Source organism: Gobio gobio (genome assembly GCF_949357685.1).
Source record: "Gobio gobio genome assembly, chromosome: 18".
Lineage (NCBI taxonomy): Eukaryota > Metazoa > Chordata > Actinopteri > Cypriniformes > Gobionidae > Gobio > Gobio gobio.
Window position 1 is genome coordinate 45,178,902 of NC_137111.1, and position 21,471 is coordinate 45,200,372.

General features: G+C 36.9%; 3 protein-coding genes across 5 annotated transcripts in view; 1 reads left to right on the forward strand and 2 right to left on the reverse strand.

Annotated features, from left to right (window-relative positions):
- The window catches only part of fbln7 (fibulin 7), a 38,385-nt gene extending 29,389 nt beyond the window's left edge, over positions 1 to 8,996 (reverse strand). Inside the window, exons 1-3 of the mRNA XM_079843588.1 lie at positions 8,726 to 8,996; positions 6,508 to 6,670; positions 2,853 to 3,029 (exon numbers count right to left, since the gene is read on the reverse strand). Coding sequence (XP_079699714.1) covers positions 2,853 to 3,029; positions 6,508 to 6,670; positions 8,726 to 8,797 — 412 coding nt within the window. The 5' untranslated portion in view covers positions 8,798 to 8,996. The remainder of the gene's footprint in view (positions 1 to 2,852; positions 3,030 to 6,507; positions 6,671 to 8,725) is intronic.
- A 641-nt stretch (positions 8,997 to 9,637) lies between these two features.
- On the reverse strand, positions 9,638 to 14,410 carry LOC307141902 (uncharacterized protein). Its single transcript, XM_079842374.1, has 4 exons — positions 14,234 to 14,410; positions 10,961 to 11,236; positions 10,592 to 10,873; positions 9,638 to 10,513 (listed from the first exon to the last, which is right to left on the reverse strand). Exons 1-4 carry the CDS (start codon positions 14,316 to 14,318, stop codon positions 10,392 to 10,394), a joined length of 765 nt encoding a protein of 254 aa, XP_079698500.1. The 5' UTR covers positions 14,319 to 14,410; the 3' UTR covers positions 9,638 to 10,391.
- A 10-nt stretch (positions 14,411 to 14,420) lies between these two features.
- LOC307141901 (H-2 class II histocompatibility antigen, E-D alpha chain) lies at positions 14,421 to 18,421 on the forward strand (the record flags this gene model as incomplete). 3 transcript variants are annotated; one of them, XM_079842371.1, is made up of 7 exons in its annotated part: positions 14,421 to 14,554; positions 15,022 to 15,291; positions 15,482 to 15,754; positions 15,847 to 16,723; positions 17,216 to 17,258; positions 17,357 to 17,390; positions 18,300 to 18,421. In XM_079842371.1, 4 exons carry the CDS (start codon positions 14,476 to 14,478, stop codon positions 16,038 to 16,040), a joined length of 816 nt encoding a protein of 271 aa, XP_079698497.1. In that variant the 3' UTR covers positions 16,041 to 16,723; positions 17,216 to 17,258; positions 17,357 to 17,390; positions 18,300 to 18,421. The 3 variants fall into 3 exon arrangements, with proteins under 3 accessions (XP_079698497.1, XP_079698498.1, XP_079698499.1); XM_079842373.1 differs by having other exon boundaries at positions 14,476 to 14,554; positions 15,025 to 15,291; positions 15,847 to 17,258; XM_079842372.1 differs by lacking the exon at positions 17,357 to 17,390 and having other exon boundaries at positions 15,847 to 17,258.
- Positions 18,422 to 21,471: the final 3,050 nt, after the last annotated feature.

A 21,471-nucleotide genomic window follows, 5' to 3' on the forward strand; every position in this document is an offset into this window, starting at 1 on the left:
ATGCTGCTCTTTTTAAAACTTTTTATTCATCAAAGAATCCTGAAAAAGAGCACAACTTCCAACATTGATAATAAATCCTCATATTAGAGTGATTTCTGTAGGATCATGTGACACTGAAGACTGGAGTAATGATGCTGAAAATTCAGCTTTGATCACAGGAATAAGTGATATTTTAGAGTATATTAAAAATTTTAAATAATATTTGTTATAATATTACATTTCATTATTTTGTAGTAAAATATGTAATCATATTTCACATTTTTTTCTGTATGTTTAATCAAATAAATACAGGCTTGATGAGCATAAGATACTTCTTTCAAAAACATTAAAAATAGTAACTTTTGACCGGTACTGTGTGTGTGTGTGTGTGTGTGTGTGTGTGTGTGTGTGTGTGTGTGTGTGTGTGTGTGTGTGTGTGTGTGTGTGTGTGTGTATGTATATATATATATATATATATATATATATATATATATATATATATATATATATATATATATATATATATATATATATATATATATATATATATATATATATATTTCTTTCTTTTTTTTTAAATATATATATTTTTAAATAATAATTATTATTAAATAATGTATTAAATATATTACATTTAATTATTTAACATTTTTCATGACAAATCATTTCTCATTATGCATCTCTGGACCTTTTCATTTTGTTTTTGTGAAAACTCTTTAATTTTATTTTTTATTTTTTTGCTAATTCCCATACCACCTCCTCCATCCATTAAAAATGTTATTAAAATAATTAAATGTTGTATGACAGAAACCTTAGTTTTAGTTTATAAGAAATATGTAGATTCAATGCATGTAGGTAACACTTTACATAATTTTCTAGCAATTTTACATTAACTAGCAATGAGCACATATTACAGTATTTATTCATCTTTGTTAACTTTGGTTAATACAAATACAACTGTTCATTGTTAGTTCATGTTAACTATTGTAACTTTGTTTGTCTACACAATTAAGTTCAAACAGAAGCCTTTAGGTCAAACGTTTTTAAGGTCACGAGAAACACGAGTTCAGTCGAGTGTGTCCAAACTTTTGTGTGGTAGTGTATTTGCAGTCCGAGCTGAAACTTGACCTATGAATCTGGCTCTTTTTACAGTAGCAAGCTGAGATGAACCCGAAGCATGAAGGCACTGAGACGCACCATGGACAGGAATGCAAGTACAGGTGTTTTGCTGCGTTTCGGGACACTTAATGCTTCTTTAACGAGCGCTTCATTCAGTGCAGCTCAGAGGCGAAGAATGCCTCTCTTTCTTTACCCACTCCTTATCTCTATGCCTGTGTGTGTAGTGTTCGTTTTGCTAGCTGTGGTGTTCACAGTCAGTTTCTTTCACAAGCACAGGTATTCAGGCACTATCTCAGTAGTGTCACTCTCAATGGGATTTCAGATTACCCAGCTCACAATACAACAATAAAATGTGTGTCTTAGTCCAGGAATTCTGCTTAATAACACAGATATAGTTACATGGTGCATAGCTGTTACATAGCATAACAGAATGTGTGAGGTACACTATATTGCCAAAAGTATTGGTACACCCCTCAAAATCATTGAATTCAGCTGTTCCAATCACTTCATGGCCACAGGTGTATAAATCAAGCACTAGGCATGCAGACGCTTCTACACACATTTGTGAGAGAATGGGCTGCTCTCAGGAGCTCAGTGAACTCAAATTGGTGAAATTTCCTCACTACTAAATATTCCACGGTCAACTGTTAGTGGGATTATAACAAAGTGGAAGCAATTGGGAACAACAGCAACTCAGCCACACAGTGGTAGGTGACTTAAAATCACAGAGCGGGGTCAGCGCATGCTGAGGGTCACAGAAGTCGCCAACTTTCTGCAGAGTCAAGAGCTCCAGACCTCCAAACTTCATGTGTCCTTCAGATGATCAAGAACAGTGTGTAGAGCTTCATGGAATGGGTTTCCATGGCCGAGCAGCTCATCCAAGCCTTACATCACCAAGAGCAAATGCAAAGCGTGAGATGCAGTGGGGTAAAGCGCGCCACCACTGGACTCTAGAGGAGTGGAGACGTGTTCTCTGGAGGGATCAATCACGCTTCTCTGTCTGGCAATCCGATGGACGAGTCTGGGTTTGACGGTTCCCCAGGAGAACGGGACTTGCCTGACTGCATTGTGCCAAGAGTAAAGTTTGGTGGAGGGGGGATTATGGTGTGGGGTTGTTTTTCAGGGGTTGGGCTTGGCCCCTTAGCTCCAGTGAAAGGAACTCTTAATGCTTCAGCATACCAAGACATTTTGGACAATTTCATGCTCACAACTTTGTGGGAACAATTTGGGGATGGCCCTGTTCCAACATGACACCGCACCAGTGCACAAAGCAAGGTCCATAAAGACATGATGAGCGAGTTTGGTGTGGACTTGACTGGCCTGACCTCAACCCGATAGAACACCTTTGGGATGAATTAGAGCGGAGACTGAGAGCCAGGCCTTCTCGTCCAACATCAGTGTCTGACCTCACAAATGCGCTTCTAGAAGAAAATTCCCAAAAACACACTCCTAAACCTTGCAGAAAGCCTTGCCAGAAGAGCTGAAGCTGTTATAGCTGCAAAGGGTGGGCCAACTCCATATTATACCCTACGGATTAAGAATGGGATGTCATTAAAGTCCCAAAACCTTTGGAAATATAGTGCATGTGTGATGATTATACATCTATAATCATTTAAAACATAATTTTCTGTTGCAGGGGTCCTCAATCCTTTTCAGGTCAAGCTTTCTTGGTTGTCTCTGGATAGTCCAGTATTATGTTCACTTCCATGATTAACAGTGTATGATGCATATTTACTTGACACTTTTTGACCCACCTTTACAGACGACAGCAACTCCGCTCCAGGTGCCGTTCTCCTGGCACACGCGTGTCCCCGGCCCCATCAAGCGATAACCCTGAGAACACGTGAAATGGACCTCATGACCCACCAGGTACTTTGAGCCAAACTTCCTGCCATGGGTCGGAGCCACCAGAGGTGGGCATGAGAACTGGGCTAGAGATGAAAAAACAGGAGAAAGAGACATAAAGAGAGGGGGAGGTGAGGAGGAATGTCAGAGAAGGGTTACATGAGGGACGGAAGTCACGCATGCTGAAAAATGTTGAGATATTTTGCCTGAAGGCAGGCACATGTTACTTGATGTTGGGAACCGTCATGGGAAAAGATGGATGGGAAATGCCTCATTTCATTCAGACAGCTTACGAATACGTGAACAATACCACATAAACCATGCAGAAAAACAAGAGCTGGTGCTTGTAGGACGTTTATGCTTTATTGAAGTAAATATTAAATCAAAGTTGACTTATTGTGCGCAATTCATGCTTCTGAAACAACTTCAAATCATCAAAACCAGGGTTATTATAGTTAACTAAAACCAAAATCATAAAAAAAATATATAAATATATTTTGTTTCATTGTACTGAAATAACTAAAACTGAAAGAAATTAATAAAAACTATATAAACATTTTAAAAAAGAAGCTAAGAAACTAGTATCTATCTCAATGAAACTAAAATGACACCGAACTCAAACCTGCCCTACATTTTTGTTCTGAATATTCTGTTTCATTACAAAATATGACACAATATGGAAGTAAATATGCTGTTGGTTTTAGACTCTGTTATTACCGTGGTATCATTTAAAGAAGCATGTTAATACCATTATGCATTTTCCATAAATGCAGTGCACATTTAAAACTGCAAATGCTATTTCTTATGTAATATGTGAAAGGAAACATCTAATGCATGTTGGATTTATTCATTTCTTTTTTAAATGTTGAAGAAGAGCAGGACACTGAGCAACAGTGAGCATGTTTTTAAAATAGTTCTTTGCACATTGGGGAATAAAAAAATGCACAATCCCATCACATCAGCGCAGCAATTTAGTAGATGATCAGTAGTTTGTCACAGAATCTACTTCATTCTGTCCTGTCAAGCACTGGCTGTTACAAACGCCAAAGTAATTCTTGATGATGGCTGCCGCCAACCCCGGTTCATGAAATGCACATCAGCGTGGGCCAAATAACACAGCCTCACATCCGACCCATTCACATCATCCGTGGAGTACTGAGAGTAATCGAGACCTTGGACTCCTTTCCAAACCTGAAGAAGCAGCCAGACCACTCAATTGAAGGAAGGAAGTCATTTCATGCTTATAAAATACAAATAGATTTCGAGAGATCTTGGATTTGTTGGAATTCTACGGCATTTCAACTCGTTTATTAGGATTAATAAATCCTCTATGTCAGAATTACTGTCCAAAAGCAAATTTTTTTATTGACTGAAAACTTTTATCGCCAACTAAAACACGCTCTTTCGTTCAAGAAACACATTTGCATGGGGAAATGTTTAACTGAAGACCCTTCAGTTCATTTTCCTGATTAAAGCACCTCATTCCAACACAAGGCTTTAGTCAGAAAACATATTTTTAAAGGGTTAGTTCTCCCAAAAAATTTAATTATGTCATTAATTACTCACCCTTATTTGTCTGGCTATCACCAGACCAAGCTCAATTTAAGATTGAACACTGGTCTGGGGAGTCTGCTCTGTATTTTTGACTGCACAAGAGGCGTGATGAACGAGCATAAATTAAATGACTCTGTACGCAATTGGATAGTTCTTCAACCAATCAGACCACAAGAGGCGTGATCAACGGGCAACGACCCATCACTTCTCTATCCCTCATCGTGTTAAACCTGCCAAAAGCACGCCAGGTGGATAAGCCGGTCTGTGATTGGTTCCCGCAAAAGTGTAACAGAAGCAGTAGAAATGAATGTACAGGTTTCCAGACTGAGTTGCACAAATGAAGATCTTTTTAATGAAATCTGACAGCCATTGATAGCTACGCAGCTACCACTTTGACGCTTCAAAAAGTTCATAAAGAGATCTAAATCCATATCAATTGAGCCGTTAAGTCCACATTTTTTGAAGAGACTCGATCATTTTAAATGACAAACAGATTGAATTTAGGCTTTTATTCACATATAAACATTGATCAGCGAACATAAACAGAAGCTCAACCGAAGGGGAACCAGCTGTGAATTACTCTTTCGGGTTCTGATGTCATGCATGCATGATGTCTTTATGCCGAGACAACTATAAGTGGACCATTTGTATATTGACTCATAAGGAATGTCTCTGTTTGAATCCCGATGCTTGACTCAACCAATGGCAGGAAAGAAACCTGTTTGAGAACAATATTTTTGTAATTCTAGAGGTGCAGAATTTACACACTTCACCTTGAATTTAAAGCTGTCAGTCATGTGTATTGTTCAAAAACAAAAATACGAGCGGGGTCATAGATGTATACGTAGATGCCTCATTAGCGCCTGCACGGATCAGTAGAATGAGGCATCTACGATCGATATATCTATGACCACGCTCGTATTTTAACCTCACTTTGCGGAAGTTATGGCGGAGCTCAGACATGATCACGTTCGTCTGATAAAAGGTAAAATAATAGCATAAATACTGCTCGGTTTCTCGCAGAAACTGATGGAGAAAAAAAGAAAAATCCTGGAATGTTTTCATCAAAAACCTTAATTTCTTTTCGACTGCAGATAGAAAGACATGGACATCTTGGATGACATGGGGGTGAGTAAATTATCAGCAAAAGTTTATTTAAAAGTTAACTAATGCTTTAAGTAAATACAAACCATTTGAATTTGTCACTGTTACATAACATTATTAATAAACTGCACATATAAATATTATGTTCAATTTATAAAAGTTTATTATGTAAGGGGAACACATTTATCGACTTAATTTACACTATTAAATTAACTACTTGCTCTACAAATGTAAGTGGAAAACTATTAAATGACAAAAAGCATCTTAGAAACAAAATGCAAAAATAACTTAATTGAGGGCAGGAATTCCATCTAATAAATGTGTGTTTATGAATGCCCACAGTCTAAACACAGGCACCACTCTTCTGCATAACAGTAACCACAAAATTACAGAAACTCCTCTAAATGTCCAACATAACTGAACATTAAACACTAACATAAACTAACAACATCTTTCGCCTTTACTGAAATACATAAAAGAACACTTTAATCCCTAAATGTACTCTCCTAATGCAGTCCCTTGCAAAGCATGCTGGGAACGTTTCACTCAGCAATGTTAAGTTGACTGAACAAACGCTTATTAAGTAAAGCTGACAATACTAATTTTTAGTAGAAACAACTCTGTAAATTTAAGTTCATTTAGTTACATGAGTTGTTTGAGTGCAACTAACAACAGTGAAAGTTCATTTTTTTGACTGTGATAGTTTTAGTTTTAACGCTGGCCTCAAATCCTGAAGCAGCCTGCAGGTTTACAGCTTTGATGTATGTTTTACAGTGCCCTAAAATCGAGGAATATGACGGCAGCAACTCCAGATGCCTAAATTACATCACACACACACACCTGCTCCTCGTGGAATCAGTAAGTCAGAATAAACAGAGATATATGAATATGCCATGTGTTACTTACACGATGACTGGTCTGCTTGTGGGAACTTGGACACTGAGTTTTGAAGGTTGGTGAGTTTGGATTTCATAATCCGAAGCCCTTCGGTGAATCGGACCTCCTGTCCTTTAAGAAACTTCTCCATTTGACGCAGGATGCCCATCACTCGGTGCTTATCCATGCAACCCTGAGGCACAAAACCATCCCAGCACCTGGTTACAATTTGATGGCAAGCAGTTATCCCTAAATTACAGAACACAAGCTCATATGGAGGAGATATTGGACATCTAAAATGATCGCAAGGAACATTCCCACTAAACGTTAGCTTTGCATGAAAATGAAAAATGGCACACATGAATTATCAAGGCCAGATGTTGTGGGTGATGTCATGGGGACTCCTGTGGGGCATGACATGAAAGCTCAGGCCAGCGTTTCGCAGCTCATCATCGGTGTGCCAGCACACAACCAAGTTCCCTTAGAAACGCAAATATTACTCCAGCAACGATTTATCAGAAGCGATGTTGTCCCAGATGCATTTGGGCCGTGTATTCGGTCAGTGGGCAACCTCTAAGGTCCTCTCCAGGAACCACATGTAAGCGTCTAATACTTTTTCTCTTCAGCAGCTCGATGGCAGTTGTACAAAAAGCTGTTAGGCAGATGTCTCTACGACCTCTGTCCAAAAGGCTGGTCTCCTGTATGTTATTCATGGCTGTTAAATACAGCCTCGTTAGGGGAGAGAGGAAATGTATTGGCTTTAAATTTCACTCAGCATTTGCCATAGTAAACAGAGACCGTGCTAATCTGGATCAAACACAAAAATGCATCTGACATATTTAATGATATAACTTTGATTGTCTCCTATACCGGCTCCAAGTCACACTTAAAATGTCTAAATGTCATTACATTAGATTTATTTATTGTAAACTGATGTAATGCATGAACAATGTTTCAGTTGTTACATAACATTTCAAAGTGTCTGACTGTTTTTATGTCAGGCGGTCCAACCAAATAGTTGTATGTACATACTGTAGTTGTACCACCTGACATGGAAAGTGTACCAACCTACCCATACTTGAAATGAACAGCTTTTATCTGTATTTGAGAGATACACAAACCATTTCACTCCGCCGCAAATCAGTTGGGCTCCTCTGGATTATGCATTATCTTTACCATGTCAATTCGTAATAAAAGAGCCATGTTTGCAGTGGTGCCACCCTGACATTTGAGAATATACAAGTTATTGGACAAATGTTCAATTATCTCAACAGCTTTAAAACTACTGGTATTTGTAAAATGTGTTTATATGAAAGATTTCAAACCTAAAATGAGGCTAATGATAGTATTTAGTGTTTAATATTTTATTATTAAGACTTTTTAGTATTTGAAATAGTTGCACCACCTGACATTTGAGAATATACAAGTTATTGGACAAATGTTCAATTATCTCAACAGCTTTAAAACTACTGGTATTTGTAAAATGTGTTTATATGAAAGATTTCAAACCTAAAATGAGGCTAATGATAGTATTTAGTGTTTAATTTTTTATTATTAAGACGTTTTATTATTTTAAATAGCTGCACCACCTGACATTTTGGGGGGGTTAAGATAACAAAACAACATAAAATAATATGTACTTTGATTTAATTTGAATTTAACTACTAAACCGGGTTTATAGAATAAAGTGAGTGATGGTCTATATGTCATGAATTTATCAAATTATTTTGAAAGAAAATAATGCACTTGGACACAAAAATGTGCACGTCATGTCATTGACCCAAACATAAAATCAAGCATATGAGGTTTGTTATATTGTTCAAAATAATGTGAACTACACCTGTGGTCCACTTGAGATGCAATAACTTCATACAACCACTAAAAATAACATTTCAAGACATTGAGCAAAAAAGTATGAAATAAAGAAACTGTTGCAAAACTTGACATTTTGTTCAGGTTTTTGTTTTTAAGTCTGTCTAAAATGCTTTTGGGGCCTCTGTAAATTAACATTGTTATTTTTGATAGCTAAAATATCATGCAATGTGCATTCAGATAAATGTAGGGGTGAATTGAGTTTGATTCTTTCAGTCATCTCAATGGCTAAGTGTCTTAATTCACCCTAAATACAGTACCTGCCTTGTCAAATGTTAGTATTTGAGATTGCGTACAGATACCTACATTTCATACTAGGCTATATTTATATATTAATTTAAATATTATTATTAATTTAATATACGAGTATACTTACTTGATTTGCATCATTACAGTCGTACAGTGATAAGACGTTTAACAGGAGAAAAACTGAGTAATATAAATTCATCTTCCTGTCTCCGAGTCTCTGTAAAACAGCAGAATTATCTTCGCGTGTCGGTTGTTTTTAATCCTCAAGTGTGTTTACGGTTCCCAACTGTGCAGTCTGACAGTCACTGAAACAAGCCTGAGAGGAAGTGTTTGATAAACGGTTGCAGAAGTGAGTAAAGATGCTCCTGTCCTCCTCATGAAGACTCCACTGAGCGCCTGAGGAGTCGCGGAGTCTGAATCGCGATTTGTTCTTTTGGGTCGATTCTTTTAAATGATTCAGTTGAACCGATGCGTCGATTCCCGCATTCATCTATGCATTACAATGTGAACTATAACAGTGATACTGTGCAGATACAGGCATAAAACCTATGTATTACATCTGATCTCGTTTGTCTCCTAAATATTTTCAATTTTTAAAGGTCGTGAAGTTGAATTTATAGAAAGACAGATTTTAGGGGTTTTGCTGCCATCGGGTGTTCAGGGTGGGCCTTGCACAGCAAATTTAACCTCATGAGACCCAGGAATAGACTTTTGTCCACTGTAGTGGGCATTATATTTTAGTGAATTTCTCTGACATCATACATGTCACATGTCACAGTCTGGATGTCCTGTAAAGAACACATTCGGGGCTTTGCAGATATACCAAATGTTTGGAGGTTTCACCAGGACAACAACTTCTTTTTGGTCTTTAAAAACGGCTGACATTAATGTTTAGCACTCTTATTGAAATATAATCATATTTTTTAATTCTAATTCAAATCTGATTAATTTTCAAATTGTTTGTTATAAATCAACATCTCAGGAAAATGTTATGGGGTTTCTAATCAAAATATGACTTTCTGTTACAAAACAGGGCATTGATTTCATAAATGTCCACTGTAGAAGACACTGGGACTTAAATCATGTTTATCAGGCATTTTGGAGACATAACAAGTGAATAGGGAAATAAATTACATATTCAATATTATTATGGAAATGTTGCCAATTAATACTCCCATTATTACACTTCTATTTTCATTACATGTTGCACCAAGAACACATTAATATGCAAATTAGATGCAGTGATACATTGTATTGAATGGGAAAATCCAAGTATGGCCATTTTACCCACATATTGCATAAAGTAAAAATGTATATCAATGCATTTCATTATATCTTTCATAACATAGTTCAGAATTATCTTTAAATAAAGTTTGTTTAAAAAAAAACCCTGATACCAAAAAATTGATTGGTGAATAAAAAATAAATCCCATTGTTTTTGCCTATACATGCAATTTCATGTCATTTTATTTTTTAAACAACTGAGTCCTGGTGTCAACGACAGAGGACATATCATAACATATTAATAAAATATAATTTTTCAAAAATGTTTTTTTTTTCCATTTGTTCCTTATGCTCTAAACAATGTAATGACATGAAAAAAAAAATATATTTATTTTATTTTATAATGACTTAAGGACACTGGTATGCAAACACTGATTTACAGAATTAAAATTAAACATAATTTAAATATCCTCTGATTGATTAGATTACTATTGTTCTCATCTACTAGCCTATATAAGCCCTAAAGTTCACAGATGCATGCACATATACTGCAATTTTTCAAAGCATCTTTATAATTGAGAACGCTGTTTTCTTCTTAAAATCACGACAGATGTCATGATGCCCAACAGGATCCCGAGAGGTAGTGAATAAGCCCAGTAGAAATGTGATGTGGATGCTAAAAATTCAGGCCCTTGAAAAAAGAGCAGACCGGTGTTACTGATTTTGCCAATGTATATTTCTTCATAATCAAAAAAGGGAATAAACTCACTCCACGCTTTGATTGTGGGTTCAGTCGTACTACTGTGTGTCACTTCACATGTGTACTCGTCTCCAGTCTGCGGGGTGATAGTCATGGACTTGTACACCCTGAAGGTCCAGTCTTTGCTGTACATTAAGTCAGAGGTCTCTACCTTCACAATGGACTTATGGCCATTTAGATGAAAGTTTATTTCAATGTCTCCAGGGTAAAACCCAGTGGCATAGCAGTAAAGGACATTCGCTTTTCCTTCTTCCTCTGGAAACTGAGTATACACATTGACTGAAGGGCGTACTGTGAACAAGTATTATCATTGACAGTGATTAATTTGCATTGCAAAACAGAAGCAATTTACTTGTAAGTGATGATGATCAGATTTACCCAGAAGTGGCTTTGATGAGTTTGTTTCCTCTTTGAGTTTGTCCAGGTATTCAGTTTGTCGATAGAATCCCTTTGTCACCTCGCCCAGGCAGAAAATGCTGTCGCGCTTCTCTAAAACAGAAAACCCGGCGCTTGCACTGGGACGTAGGGCAAATGTCTTCTTTTCCTGGTCAAAGTATGCAAATATGCTGTCATTCACCAAAACAACAACTGCCTGATCCATGGACCCGTTTCCCATCATGCGAGTATAGGCCAGGACATTTACTGTATGGTAGTCTAAAAAAAAGAGAAATTAGGTCAGTTTTTTTTCAATAAATATGCATTTCTGTCAGGACCACTATCGTCAAAGAGGATTGACAAGTGGCATACAGTCTGGATTGGCGGTATGGTTCTGTTCTGGGCAAGCCTATAGCATAGACAAGAGCAGGGAGAGCAGCGATAACCCCAAACAAAACCAACATGAATGTATTGCAGATATCATTCATGTTCATAATGACAATATTTTAATGTAACAACATCATAAATCAAGACAGTCTGATTCGTAGATGAAGGCCAAGTCCTGACTGGACAAGAGGAGCTGGGGATGGAGGAGGGTAAATATTCTGTCTTTTCCTACGGAAATTTCCTACTTCCCACTTTTGAAGTCGTGATTACAAGCTTGTCGCATTCATGTGCTTTGTTGTCGGAAAGAACAGGAACCATGAGGACGCCAAGTTTATTCTTGCCTATTGATTGGAAAAATCGTATTAAAGCCAAAATGATATTTAACGTCCAATTCATTGACAACTATATAAACATTCACTGTCACCACGCTATCTATAGTCATGTAACAGACGTAGGCCAGTAGATTTATATTTATTTGGATATTTAGTTGAAAAATGTAGTGTCCCCGGTGTAGAGTAGAGTAGAGTTTAGTGTAGAGTAGGATCGGTTACATTTGATCCGGATGGGAGTGAGGTTTGGGGGCGACGGACGTAGCGGTATCAAAATTAGCACTAACTTCCCAGTGGTAAATATGACTTGACAGGGAGTTCATGTCCAATTTTTAACTAGGAAACTTGTATTTACGATAACTCCAATAGCACGTGAAGACCACATTAGCTCCTGAGCAACTGTAACCAGTCCTACTCGACCCACTCCAAGCAGGACTCGCATCGACATCTCCGGCATGGGAAGCAGGCACGCTAAGAGCGCAACCTCTAAGGACACTTAATATCCCTGGCATCAGTTGCTAGTGTCTCTAGCGTAGGGCTGTAACGATTTGACCAAAAATAAAAACCTTGATTAATTGAACATTTTACCTCGATTACGATTAATGAACAAATTTTTTTTTTTTTTTGCTTTCCATTTTTTGCCCTCATAAGGTTTTTGAGTAAGTTCCTGATAAGGTTTTTAACTGTAAATATTTTCTACTATTAAAGGTGGATTTTTTTTTTCTAATGAAAAAGTGCATTTCTTGGCAATTTTAAAATACTTGAAGGGAACGGTTCACTTTCAGCAGTTATTGTCTATGGGGCACATTTCTGCTTGTTGTACATCAGATACAGATAAATTTACACAGTAGGCCTACATTACATTTATTTGAATGCATTAATGAGAGAGTGATTGTGTGTGTGTGAATTACTCATACCGTCTCTATTCTTTATGAAGCTGTGGTTTGTACTTACTTCAAAGGTATTAAAATCTATGCTATAACGGTTGAGTTTCTAAGCTACTTTAGTGACTTTACTTTTGGTCACAGGACGGCGTCGACACTGCGTTTCTGCTGCTCTCTGCGCGCGATCTTCATGTGATGTGCGAGCTTCTGTCTGAGTGTTCATTTGTCACTATATATCAGGCATTAGTTCAACATAATACACATCTGATGGTCTAAAATCGCTTCAATGTTCAAACTGGCAGGCCTTAAAACACATACAAATGACAAAGCTTTGTGAGGACGCAGGTGAAAGAGTCTGCCTTCAGGGAGCGCGCGTGTTGTCAGAGACGTGACACCCCTCGGCTCTGTGTCACAGAAAGAAGCTGAGCACTGAACGGAGAAGTTTTCCGTATTGTTGTTTTTGAATAGTGCACAATCGCTTTAAATGTTCAAGCCTTTAAACGCATTTACTTGACAAACTTTATGAGGACGAAAGTGAAAGCGATCTGGCTTCGGGGCTTGCGCGCGCCATCTGTATGTATGTGTGTGTGTGTGTGTGTGTGTGTGTTTGTGTGTCGCAGCGCGTAGGCTATAAGAACGGCAATTAACTTACCTGTATAAACTGTGTAAAACATGCAGTTACTATAGGGATTCTGGGCATCTATAAACACAGATAACTGCACCTGCATCTCTCTGTGTGCCTGCAAACTGCACTTGATGTGACTGACGGGGCGGAGTCACGTGACTAAAACCGAAATAACCGACATGGGGAAAATACGTCGGCTAGAGGTTCTGAATTTCGGTTTTGATTATTTTTCTATTAATCGTACAGCCCTACTCTAGCGTCAGTCGCTGGCGCACCTCTTGAGGCAAAGGGAGTGAGGTTGTCATGCACATCTCTGACTGGCCTCGTTACGCTCACTCCCCTAAACCTCACTCCCATCCAGGTCACAGCACCAAATGCAACCGTCATACTCGACCTGCTCCGAGCGGGATTCGAATCGGGCTCTCCATTTAGTGTCCCTAGCGTTAGTCGCTAGCGCTAGAGCTGGATTTGGACAGGGGTCTCCAGTGTGGGAGGTGGGCGCTCTAACAAGGACGCTAAAGACCGCAGCCGCTAGCGCGCCTCTTGAGGCCAGGGGAGTGAGGTTTACACGCACAGCTCTTACTGGTCTACGTCCATTACACTCACCCCTCTAAACCTCACTCTCATCCGGGTCATGGCACCAAATGTAATGAACACACCATATACTGAATGGACCTTATAGGATAGGTGTCATTCTTATAGGTAGATGTGGATCAGCTGAAAGTTAGCTGATGCGAGCTTGACTGATATGACCTGCCAGAACTAACGCTACGTTTGATTTATTCACTTAGCAGATTTTAAAAAAAAAATGTTTTACCTGTACACAAACATGGTGTAAGAAAATAATTTATCACTTTTTACTCCATGGTTTCATTTGTAGGCTATACATTTTTCTGGACATTTTTGATTTATTGTCAATCTTGAGTCAAAATTTTGATCGAACATGGTAGACCTATAAACATTTTTTTTTAAACTAATTTTTTAGAACTAATATGAATACAGAGATTGCATAGTCTGTGAGTAAAAAAATAAAACGTTATGAATCATTTACCTGTCCACATTGTGATGATCTGTGGATACAGCAGCAGAAGAGTTAACACGGATGCACGGACAGTTAATATTTCCATGTCTACCATTTAAAGACTCGTCTTTAAATGGTACAATTCTTTGCTGTCGTTCTGTTGTCTATAATAATAATCGAACCGGTTTTCCCCTAGCTACTGTATACACTTTCACTTTTGTTTTTCCTGTGCTAAAGCACATATTGGTTTTTTCACTTTCACATTTTAAATAATGCAGACGAGGACTGTTCAGAGCAAAATGCTGGCTTTTCTCCTCATCGTAGCTTTTTTTGAAATCATCCTTGGTGCAGGTAGGACTGTCCTAGAGGATTACCCTTTACCAATGTATTTAGGTATTTTATAGATGCGTATGTAAATAAAGCACAATTTACTTGCTCTTGCATCTGTTTCAATGGTTCTTTTAGTTTTCTAATTGTCAATAGACTACTGTACTGTGCATAAATAGAATAGAAAGTAACTTTATTTCGATGCTGAATTTGGATTCATGTGCAACGCATTTATGAAGGGAAGTAAACAAGGCAATAATCTGAGGATGGTGACATCTGGTGGCCAGTAGGTTTTATAGCACCATGCCTATGTTATAACATATGGTTCCAACAGATGTAATTCCTCCAAATATGTCAGAAAGTTTAAACCATTATATTAGAACCATTATACCATTGCCTGAGAATTAACCAGTATCAATGTTCTGTGCATATTTTCATTTGAATAAATTGACAGTAAAAATGTAGATGTTACATTAATTGTTTTCCTTTAGAAGAACATGCATACCAGCAGTTCATTGAGTGTGCATTCAACAGCCAAGGGCAAATAGACCATACGTGGAGCTATGGGTATGATGGCAAAGACATCATGCATGTGGATTTGGTGAAGAAAGCTGTGATTGCTACCAGTAAACCTGGTAAAATGTTAGAAGAAGAGAGAAAGCATATAGAATACATTAAGAGGAAAGAAGAAAGACTAAAGATGGTGTGCTCGGCTGTGAAAACGGTCTTCCTAAAGTCCAACAATTCTCTATCCAGGGCAGGTAAATATTAACAAAGCAACCCTCATTGCCAGATTTCTAATAAACAAAGATGTTAGAAAATTCAGGTTTTTTTTAACAACACAGTGCTACAGTGGTTTTTGAATGTTTTTTTCCACAGGCACCTGATGATATCAAGACAATTTCATACATTTGTGTAAACTGTTACTTGTTTCCCCCCTCTTCAATGTAGCAAAACCAGCAGTGCTTTTATCTTCTGGTGGAGAACCGGATCAGAAATATCTTAAATGTGTTGTGCATGGCTTCTATCCGAATGTCATCCGAGTGCGTTGGACTCAAAAAGGAAGGCCGGTCTATTTTGGTGTATCAAGTACTGGAATACTCCCTCATAGAGATGGCACATTTCAGATGACCTCCTATCTTAGCCTTATTAACATGAGTGCTCACGGTGTTAGCTGTGAGATTGAACACTTAAGCCTGGATGGGATATTGAAGAAAACCTATGGTAAGTGACGGACAAGGGCATAAATAATTCATAAGAGCATAATGTTAAATGATGTGAAAACTCAAATGATTTGCTCTGTCTCTTTGTTTCAGAGGAGAAATCACAAATCACAGAACATGTGCTTTGGGCAATGGCTGCTTTTTTTCTCGGATATGCTTTGCCGGTGTTCCTAACTCTACTATTTACTATATGGAAAAAGCAACAAACAACGAAACCACCCGAGGACACAAGTGACGGATCAGAAACATCTTTATCTTTGAATATGAATATGTCTCAGGAAACATAAAATAGAGAATTGAACCACAAACATAGTAGATAGGCTACACCCCATCCGGAAAAAATATATATTTTTTCTGGCCAAAATATATTTTAAATATATGGTAAATGTATGTTGTAAACAGTGAAATATATTCGAAGTTTGATTAAATATATTTTTGAAAGTGAAAATATATTTTGTTCCAGCCTTCATATACCAAAATATATTTCAAAATGTATTTCAGCGGCCAGAAAATACATTTTCAATCGCCTACATATGCAAATGTGGATGGAACATAGCATATTAGCGATCAAAACCTAAACTAGATTTGTATCCATCATTTAAAATGTGTTAGAAGTATTTTAAACCCTTACAGGAAAGCACATGAATTATCTGTGTTTTCCACATGTTATCCACTTTTGTCCACATATGATTTTCCCAAAAGATTAATCACTGTGCAGTCAAAAGAATCCTCACAAATGTTATTTTTTTATTTGTTATTTGTTTTGTTTATTTTGTAATTTAATGCAAGTTTAATATGACAATTATACCATTTAAATGTACATCAAATAAAAATGTAAATATAAATAAATTGCAAGATGTATGACGTTAAGAACCGCGTCATCATTTGTGCGCACGGACTTTGGACTACTGCGCATGCGCCTCATTTTGCTCTAACGGTCGACTACCAGCGGGAATTCTCAGAGGAAAAGGTAAGAGCTATACATTTAATTCAAGTATTCATTTTTTGCATATGTTATGTTACTTGTCGCTTTATCTGTTGTCTTTTCAAGGTTTTGTAACATTTGTTCAATTTAATGCCGTGTTTGGTTCTTTTGCTGACAATCGCAGTGAGCTAACGTTACTGAGGTAACTTAACGTTAACATAAAATCAGAGATAAATCTTTTGATTTCCATTTGTAGTTATCTTTCATTTGGACACTTAGCAAAAACTACACAAAAATATGTTTCATATTTGTGCCTGTTACTGATATCAGTGGAGCCTGTACATTTTTGCTGTATTTAAAAATTAAAGACTTGTTAATTCGACACACATTCGCTTATCATTGGAGGTCTGGTATATGCTGGTTTGGTATTAATGCCGATTCATTCACAAACAAAGTTTTCTATTTATGTTTTAATGTTTTGTTGGTTTAATATCTTGTTTATGTTTACTATATAATAGTTTTTGTTCTCTTCTGCAGAATGACAAGCTGTTTTCGAGGAACCAGTTGAGTCAATAATTCAGTGAGTTGATTATAACAAAAGATGCTTATTTGTTACCACCTACAGGTTTAAATGTGTAATTAATTACTGTAAAAATTAAATATACTTTAAATTTTCAGTAGCAGAAGCGACAGATTTTGCAGTTTATGCAGGGTGAGGATAATCTGAGACACAATTTAAAGGGATAGATCACCTCAAAATGAAAATTAGCCCATGATTTACCTCAAGTAATCCTAGGTGTATATGGCATTCTTCTTTCAGGCGAATACTATCGGAGTTGTATTAAAAATGTCCTGGCTCTTCCAAGCTTTATAATGGCAGCGAATGGTTGTTTCTGTTTTGAAGTCCATAAAAGTGCATCCATCCATTATAAAAGTGCTCCGGGGGTTAATAAAGGCCTTCTGAAGCAAATCGATGGGTTTTTGTAAGAAAAAATATCCACATTTAACACATTATAAAGTAAAATATCTAGGTTTCGGCAGACCGCCTTCTGTATTTAACTTGCACAGAAAGAGTAGCGCCTCTCACAGTTCAAAATGCTTACGTTACGTCTGACGTTATCGTCGTGCCAGTTAGGCTTTTTTTACGCTACATCTGACGTCATCGTCGTGCCAGTTACACATTTTCATAAATTGAATATGGAAGGCAGTCCAGCGGAAGCTAAATATTTTACTTTATAACGTGTTAGATATGGATATTTTTCTTACACAAACCCATTGATTTAATTCAGAAAGCCTTTATTGACCCCTGGAGCCGTGTGGAGCACTTTTATAATGGATGGATGCACTTCTTTGGGCTGTCATTTATAAAGCTTGGAAGAGCCAGGTCATATTTTATTATAACTACAATTGTGTTCGTCTGAAGGAAGAAGGTCTATCATACACACCTAGGGTGACTTGAGGGTGAGTAAAACATGGGGTAATTTTCATTTTTGGGTGAACCAGCCCTTTAGTAAGTAGAATAAATCATTTTTAATCATTGGTCAAATATTAATGGATGTTATTTGTTTAATTTATGAATTGATATGTTCTCTGCATGTGCTTATGTCTTTGTCTCTGTCAGGAACAGTGTTAGCCCATCTGCCCACACAAGACAAATCCCTGTCCACATGCTGACCGCCCCACTGGCCCAACACTTGTGCTGGAGAGGCTCTGACCAGTAGCTTTGCTCTGCAGAGCACTTAGGTATGGTATATATTGTTCATAGTCAAGCCACCTTTATTTCTATAGGGCTTTACACATTACCGATTGATTAAAAACAGGAAAATACTCTACCCAAAATTGAAAATTCTCTCAGAATATGATTTTTCTTTATTCAGAAGAATATAAATCTTCGAATTTATAAAAACTTCAAAAAAAGCTTCAAAAACCACACATAGTGAACACAACAGTAATCAATGTGAGCCAAGTGGAAGTGAAACAAGGTGTGTTATAAAAATACACTTTTTTTAAACTCTCACTTCTCAAGCTTCAACGTGCATTTAAATAACATGCTGACGTTGAGTCCATATTTGACTGCTTTGACCGAAACAATAGTTTGTACTGCTTTGGAAGACATTGATTCATCAACTGGGGTCATGTGGACTACTGTTATGTTCACTTTATTTGGTTTTTGACCAATCCACTTGTGTGGACACACAGTGATGGAATTTTTTTCTTAAAATCTCTGTTTTCCAAAGAAAAAAAGAACGTCATATGCATCTGGCATGGCATGAGGGTAAGTAAATTATGGCCGTAGTATCTCTAAGTTAACTAGCTTAAAGGGTTAGTTCACCCAAAAATGAAAATTATGTAATTTATTACTCACCCTCATGCCGTTCCACACCCGTAAGACCTCCGTTCATCTTCAGAACACAAATTAAGATATTTGTGTTGAAATCTGAAGGCTCAGTGAGGGCTGCATAGCCAGCAATGACATTTACTCTCTCAAGATCCATGAATGTACTAAAAACATATTTAAATCAGTGATAACCGATTTCAAAACACTGCTTCATGAAGCTTCGGAGCATATCGATTCAGCGGTTCGGAGCACCATATTTCAGCGGTTTGACACGCGATCAGAATCATGAATCGACTCGCTGATTCGATATGCTCCGAAGCTGTTTTGAAATCGGTTATCACTATATAAGTCGTTCTTTAGTTTTTTTTTTGCCGCACAAAAAATATTCTCGTGGCTTTATAATATTAATATTGAACCACTGTACTCACATGGACTGATTTAAAAATGTGTTTAGTACATTCATGGATCTTGAGAGAGGAAATGTCATTGATCTCTATGCAGCCCTCACTGAGCCTTCAGATTTCAACACCAATATCTTAATTTGTGTTTCGAAGATGAAAGGAGGTCTTACGGGTGTGGAACAGCATGAGGGTGAGTAATAAATGACATTTAATTTTATCTTTGGGTGAACAAACCCTTTTAAGTTAATCTGCCTTTGTGAGATTCCATTATCCCTTTATTTTAAGTGAAAATGCAGTGCAGAAGTGTAAAAAAGGCTGATTCTACCTCCTGCATTTTCAGTTTCTTAACCGCATGGTCCAAAAAATATGCCCATTAAATATATTTAAAATCAAACATACCTATAATTGTGTTAGTTCCCCTGTGAACAAAAATATCAGGAAATCTAAAACTAGTCATAAGACAATGTGTGCCCTCTGTACCCTGTTCAAATGTTTATGTAATATGTTGTCTTTTGTAGGAGGGAAGAGCACCACTGACAGTGTTGCAGAGAAGAGCCCATGACGAGGCAATCATGGCCGCCATATACGGTAAGTCAATACTTGGTGAAAGGGAAATTTACTAGAGAAATTCAGTTCAAATATATCTGTGATCTTTGTCTCCTGCAGGGGCAGTCAAGAAGAGATTTCCAAATGTGTCCAAAGAGACTTTGGTAATTACAGTCAATTCTAAACAGGGGGAATTCACTGCTTGAAAGGGGGAAAAAACGTTAAATTATTTGAATATACTGTATTATTGTAATTTTTTTTGAACATTGTAAAGTATGTTTCTTGGAAATTTATTCAAATGTTCATGTGTAGCAGACAAATACAGTTTCTCTTTAAATGTGACATGTGAATGTATTTTATTGGATTGAAATATATGGAGGACAAAACATATTTTTAAATGCTTTTGAAAAATATATGTATATTTTGAAAATATATTTTAAAAATGGCCAAAAATATATTGGTAGAAAATATATTTATGTAAATATATTTCAAAATATACAAAAAATGGCCAAAAAATATATGTGCAAAAATATATTTTAAAATATAAAAATATATTTTTGCAAATATATTTTTTGGCCATTTTTTGTATATTTTGAAATATATGTGAAAATATATTTTAAAATATATTTTTTTACCGTATGGGACATCATTTCTGTATCTGGCAATAAAAGTTTATTCAAGAGATGCTACTACATTGTGATGCTTGATATTGTTGATCACTGCTTAAAAAAGTTTATAAATGTAGTAGAACTGTATTGTAGTTATTTTGTATAGTCTAACATACTTCACTGTAATTAGCCTCACTAGCAATCATTCATTTGCTCACAATAAACAGGTTATTTATGGCAAATGCTGTATATAGTACTTTGGTATCTCTTTAGCAACGTGATTTATTCCTTAAATACTTTAAGCCTTGTCTTATTTACTTTTTGCTACTGTTTCACTCGGGTCGTATCATTTGCATCTTTCAGTCGAATTAAATATTAGGTCTTTAAATGTGTATTTATTTGTTTTCTTGTTTATTACATTCCAAAACATGTACAGGGGCTAAGTATATTGGAATGATTTAGTAAATGAATTGTTGATTTAATAAAAGGATAAAACAGACATAAACATCAGAATATAAATAGTGCGTCATTCTAACATGTACGGTGAACAAAATGATTGGCATCTTCCCCAACCAATAGATGAACAGAAAATTGCCCTCGCACTTAGGCGCCAGTGCTTCAACCAATAGTAGAGCAAGACAACACAGCATCGCGACAACGGAAAGGCCAGTGATTGGCTCCCAGCAAAAACTGGGCGGGACCACATGCTTCTGCAAGATCCTCGCAGCCATTTTCACGAAAAGTGTTGCGGGCGCCATGTCTGTGGAAGATCCCGAAAAAGCCTTCGATTATAAACACAATATTCTGCGTCTGCAGTCTCGCACCAGGTCATCTGTGAAACCGCCGGGGACATAAACAAAGCAGAGGGTATCAAAGCTGTGTTGAGACAGCGTTAAACAT

Coding starts and splice junctions, on each gene's coding strand:
- LOC307141902 (XM_079842374.1), bottom strand. CDS start 14,318: ATGGTAGACATGGAAATATTAACTGTCCGTGCATCCGTGTTAACTCTT. Junction 11,237..14,233: donor GATCATCACAATGTGGACAG/GTAAATGATTCA, acceptor TCTTTTTTTTAG/ACTACCATACAGTAAATGTC. Junction 10,874..10,960: donor CTCATCAAAGCCACTTCTGG/GTAAATCTGATC, acceptor ACTTGTTCACAG/TACGCCCTTCAGTCAATGTG.